Source organism: Zerene cesonia, chromosome 27 (assembly GCF_012273895.1).
Source record: "Zerene cesonia ecotype Mississippi chromosome 27, Zerene_cesonia_1.1, whole genome shotgun sequence".
NCBI lineage: Eukaryota > Metazoa > Arthropoda > Insecta > Lepidoptera > Pieridae > Zerene > Zerene cesonia.
Window position 1 is genome coordinate 6,704,555 of NC_052128.1, and position 5,510 is coordinate 6,710,064.

Here is a 5,510-nt window from a genome sequence, read left to right on the forward strand (position 1 = left end):
CCCCCCATTATACAAAATTTAATGAAAATCGTTGGAGCCGATTCCGAGATTCCAATTATATATATTATCATTTCTATTACGATTGTTCCCATTACTTTTACGTATAATTATAATGAACGCCTTACTTACAAATAAATAAAAGTGACCTGAGGAGTGGGCCCTGGATGTGAGAACTTTCTGATATTGATATGTCGGCGGGTAGCCGCACTTCAAACAACATAGTCACGCATCTTTTAAAAAAAATCTGATTCATTGATTGCAATTATGTTCAAAATAATGTTTATCAAATTAAGAACACAGATTATTATTCTTTAATATTTGTTGGTAACATTTGAAAAATAACTGATTCACTCTCTGTAATCACGTGATAATTTTTTAAAGCGTTTTGTTTATAAATTTTAGTTTAAGTTGCGAGAATGGATGCTTTATTCAAACAAATAATACATCCAATTTCTCTATAAAAAGCTGAGCGCGCGCTGGTCCGGGAGAGTTCAACTCGAGCCTAGCGTTTTTTTTTTTGCTACATCATTCAGTATGGGCGATAGCAATGCTCCGCAATGCTGACGCCACTCTTTTAAAAACAACCACGGTCAGCATGATCTGTCAGATATTTACAACAAATTCCTATCATATTTGAATAAAAATATCTCAGTTACTATGAAATTTCAAACGTATTTTTATTTATTTATTTATTCTTCATTGCACTTAATTAACATTAAAGAAAAAGAAAGGAGACAAATAAAACTTACATCTAAGTACAATAGGCGGTCTTATCGCTATATACATATATATATATATATATAAAAAAAAAAACCTACTTAAATTAATAATATTTTTTTCGTACTTTATTGTAAGTACAGCTAAATAACTTAACAACATATTCATTTACGGTCAGTACGGTCAGGCTTGCTTTGCTTATCAATACTATTACGTACTAAATTTTCACCTGCGTTGTCAAATGAAATCCCATACAAAAAAGAGATTTTCACCGCGGTAAAAAGTAGCAATGTTCACTCTCTAGACTCCTATATCAGAACTCCTATCTCAGAACTATATCCAGACATCAAAATTGCAAAAAAAACGTGTTCGTTGCGATGTGAAAATAACAATAAATAAATAAACAAATAACTACACTATCGCATCAATAATATTAGAGAGGCTATCGTGACTTGTGCGACCCTCAATAAATAAGACGCGTGTAAACCTGCTTATTTGGGAAAATGGGTAGGTAAATAAAAAGGCTCTTTAAGTGATAAAAAATTCAAGGTTCTTTCAATTTCCATTTATAGCGGTTTCACGTATACCTCACGTTATATGTGTAACGAAAGGCACAATAATTGAACACTACATAGGTTTGAAATGTATTACAGATATAGATATGGGAAGGTTAATACATTCAGACGGTCTGTAGAGCGGAGGCATCGCAGTATTGATCTATTCTGTTCTGCAAGCACGTGTGACGTGTGAGGTGTGAGGTGAGGTGCACACTGCACACGCCACACAGCGTCTGTGAAGGTTAACCGTTTATATGTTTACGTGTTGCGAGCCCTACGTCCGACGGAATTCAGACTATGGACATAACATTTTATTCTAGACAATTATTTGAAATTAAATTTTTATTGCATTGGATGTGTGTATATTTTATAGTTTAATAATACTAATCCCTACTAACATAATGAATGCTAAAGTAACTGGGTCTGACCGACTCTATTTCACAATTAATGAAATCAATTTATCCTGCACTAGATTTCACCCCGCGTCTTTGCTTGCGTAGTCAAAGGAACATTCCCGGATTTTTACCCGTATAGTTCTCGTTCCCGTGGGATTTCCAGGATAAAACCTATTCTATGTCCTATGTCAGGTTTCAAACTATATTTGTATTCAATTTCATTCAAATCAGTCTTGGGGTTGATGCTTAAGACGAGACTCGCCGACAGACAGACAGACAGACTTACAGACACGCGGACAGACAGGTAGAGTTACTTTTGCATTTACAATATCAGTAAAGATTAAAACAAATAATGATTTTTTAACACATATCTACGTCCACCTACGTCACCAAATCGCTTTCTTGAGCAATGGGATCTCGGCGTTGCGTCTTCGAAATACGTAATCGTAACTACTGTGCGTAAATAAATTATTCCTTCCGCTACGAAATTATATTAGGACAGATACTAAAAAATATAGCAGGATTATATAATAAATAAATTCCGAAAATTACTGATCGAGAATAAAATTTTATAATTTAAAAATATTTACTTATTAAATAACATATTTTTAAATTTTTTACTTACCAAATTTGTTGGCGATACCATAGCAGTGTTTTTTTTTTCGAACAACAATTCAAAAGTCACACTAGTTATTTATATTTTGTTATTGTAATTATAAAAATCTGTATACAAACGAACAAAGATTAACGTTATATGCCTACACACAAAAACAAAGATTTAAACCATTACAACTATATTCAATTAACAATAATTGAAGTTTGAATAAGTCACAGCAATAAGTAATATTCCGATTAAGGAAGCGTATCAACGAGCCCTCCCCCACGAAGCGGTACAAAAATATTTTGATCCTTGAAGCTAAATGCGCAATGATGAACCAACAAAAACAAATGTATCAAGTATCTAAGCTAACATAAGGCATACATATAGCTTTTAAATTTAGTAGATTTATATTATGATCGGAAACAACACACAGAAAATTCGGAAACAACATCTATGTTCAGTACAATAAAATTTAATCAAAATTAATTTTCCCATATTCGTACATTTTAAATTACAATTAGTATTTACTTAGTTTTTATTTTATTATTTTGATTAATGATCTAAATGGCAAATTGCGTACAGTTTGAGAATATAAGAAGAATTGTTTGTGAGTAGACTTGAAAGAATTTATAGAACGATAAGGCATTAATCAATAGGATAGAAAATATTTACATTTAATATATTCTTGCGAAGCACCAATTATTTAAAGCTATTTTTGTTTTCATGTTGTCCTTATGTCGTTGACAATTAAAAATGTCAAAGTTTTGACGTGGTTTTGACGGTTGACATTTACAAATTGCAAAAAGTGGTTTCGGTTTGCGTGGTGGTTTGCAACGTGAATGAAAAAACTATAGCAAAGAAAGTATAGTTTTTGGTGTAGAGAGGGTGTGATTAAGTAACTACTGCCGTGTACCAAATAAAAGGTAGAAATGCCAAAGAAAAAGACAGGTCAACGTAAAAAAGCTGAAAAGCAAAAGCTACGTCAGAAGGAAATTCGTAATGCAAGAGGTCATATTGACTTAGCTCAACATCCATGCAATCTACCCATGGAATGTGATAAGTGCCAAAAGTAAATGTTTTGTTTATGCAATCTTTGATAATATTTAGTTTATGGTATGTTTTGTACCTTACATGATAATTGGTTTTGTAGGAAACAGAAAAGTCGGGCTTTCTGTTATTTCTGTTCAGCCCTGCAGCGCCTGCCTGTGTGCGCGCAATGCGGAAAGGTAAAATGTATGCTGAAGTCTGGTGACTGCGTAGTGCGCCATCCGGGCGTCTACACCACTGGCATGGGCATGGTCGTAAGTAACGTTTCTATTTATGATTAACAAAACTGTTGTGCTTTCGTCTTAGTGTATCTATAGTTAGAGATTTGGAGCAATTATGATAGAAATGTCTTATTAATTACAGGGTGCAATCTGTGACTTTTGTGAGGCGTGGGTATGTCACGGAAGGAAGTGCTTACAGTCTCACGCATGCACTTGTCCTCTAGCTGACGCTGTCTGCATTGAGTGTGAAAGAGGTAAATATTTTTAAAGACCCTTTTTTCATAATTTATGTTTATATTTATTTATTAATATTGATATGGCTAGTAAAAAAATACATTTTTGAGTATTAATATAATATAATTATCTGAGGTGTGTGGGAGCATGGTGGGCGAGTATTCCGCTGCTGCTTCTGCCAGGGCTTTCTCTGTGAAGATGACCAATTTGAGCACCAAGCCTCCTGTCAAGTGTTGGAATCTGAGACATATAAATGTGAGTTGAAATCATATATTGAATAACTGCTAGATGCTACGCTAGATTCAAACATACCAAATGTGTGTTTATGATCAAGAGTGACTACACACTAATGAGTTATTTGAACTGATTTTTAAATATCTTGAACATTACACACAACATTTGTAAACTCTTCAGTTTAGTTGAGTTGTAAACTAAATATACCTTAATTAAAATCAGGCCTTACCTTATTTTTAAAGTTTGTTTATGTCATAACCTCGGTCTTCAAAATCGATATATGGGCTGATGATGATGATGTCTATTTCATTTAAATCTAAAGCAAATACAAAATAAATATGTGATTGTGGGTGCGTATGTTGCAGGCCAGTCATGTAATCGCCTGGGGCAGTACTCGTGCCTGCGCTGCAAGACATGCTTTTGTGAGGAGCACGTGCGGCGGCGAGGCGCCAAACCGACCCGCGGCCCTCCGCCTTGCCCACGCTGTGCCTACTCGCTGCATGTCACATCAGATCTAGCTATGTCCAGTATGTAACAGTTTCTGATATTTAATTTATCACAACTCTATTATCTTATTAGAAATTAACTCCTGTGATTCATGCTCAGCTTGTGATGACTTTTATTATCAATCTCATAATTTTTATTGAAGTAGGTAGGCATAATGCATTTTTGTGATTTTACACATTTAAGCATTATAAAATTAACTAAATTTGGCCCATTTTCCAATTCAGCCTAAACTGGTTTTCTGTCTGTAGGAAAATCAATCGATAAAATGAGATTGTGTTATATGTACATTTAGCAAAATAATGTTTGTATTTGCAGCACGGTCACATCGCTATGGACGACAAGGGACTGCGGCACCTGAAGATGACGACTATGGGGACTACTCCTCCTATGGCCAAACTGGTATGCAATTATTATAGAATAGATAAATATGATAACAATGATGCACATTTAAATAAAAAAAATGCTTTCAACAATAACATTTTTAAACTACTATATAGTCTTACCTTGAACTCACATAAATATACATATAAACTAAAATATATTAATAGTGATTGAGTGTTAGAAGTTATGAGTTGATCTTTGATTTATCAATATTTAAATGTTTCAGCTGATTATGATAATGAGGAAGCTGGCGACTACTCATACTCGGAGTCTGAAGATGAAGATGAAGAAGAAGAGAGTGAGGAAAGCTCTGAAGAAGAGTCCAAGGAGCCTGCTCAGACATCTGAGGACGGCGCTTCGACAGCTGATGGCAAATCTTAATTATATACTATGCACTTCGTAGCAATGATATTTATATTAAATGTATTTTAATATCAACCCTGTGTTTTTATTGAGAAAAGTAAAGTTTTATCATTTAATTAGCCATTTACTCTGTACTACTTTACTATTTAGTCCTTTTAACCTCTATAATTGAATTACTTTCCCAAATTATGCAGAATATAAATTTCCGAAAATCCTTCATCATTAGTGACAGAATTTCTTATATGTATAAAAT

General features: G+C 33.8%; 2 protein-coding genes across 2 annotated transcripts in view; one reads left to right on the forward strand and one right to left on the reverse strand.

The window, feature by feature from the left end:
* The window catches only part of LOC119837382 (lysoplasmalogenase-like protein TMEM86A), a 9,642-nt gene extending 7,058 nt beyond the window's left edge, over nt 1-2,584 (reverse strand). Inside the window, exon 1 of the mRNA XM_038362950.1 lies at nt 2,295-2,584. Within this exon, the coding sequence (XP_038218878.1) occupies nt 2,295-2,315 (21 nt within the window). The 5' untranslated portion in view covers nt 2,316-2,584. The remainder of the gene's footprint in view (nt 1-2,294) is intronic.
* Nucleotides 2,585-3,060: 476 nt separating this feature from the next.
* LOC119837345 (zinc finger protein 330 homolog) lies at nt 3,061-5,332 on the forward strand. The gene is made up of 7 exons (XM_038362898.1): nt 3,061-3,339; nt 3,421-3,571; nt 3,681-3,792; nt 3,908-4,027; nt 4,372-4,533; nt 4,829-4,912; nt 5,121-5,332. Exons 1-7 carry the CDS (start codon nt 3,200-3,202, stop codon nt 5,273-5,275), a joined length of 924 nt encoding a protein of 307 aa, XP_038218826.1. The 5' UTR covers nt 3,061-3,199; the 3' UTR covers nt 5,276-5,332.
* Nucleotides 5,333-5,510: the final 178 nt, after the last annotated feature.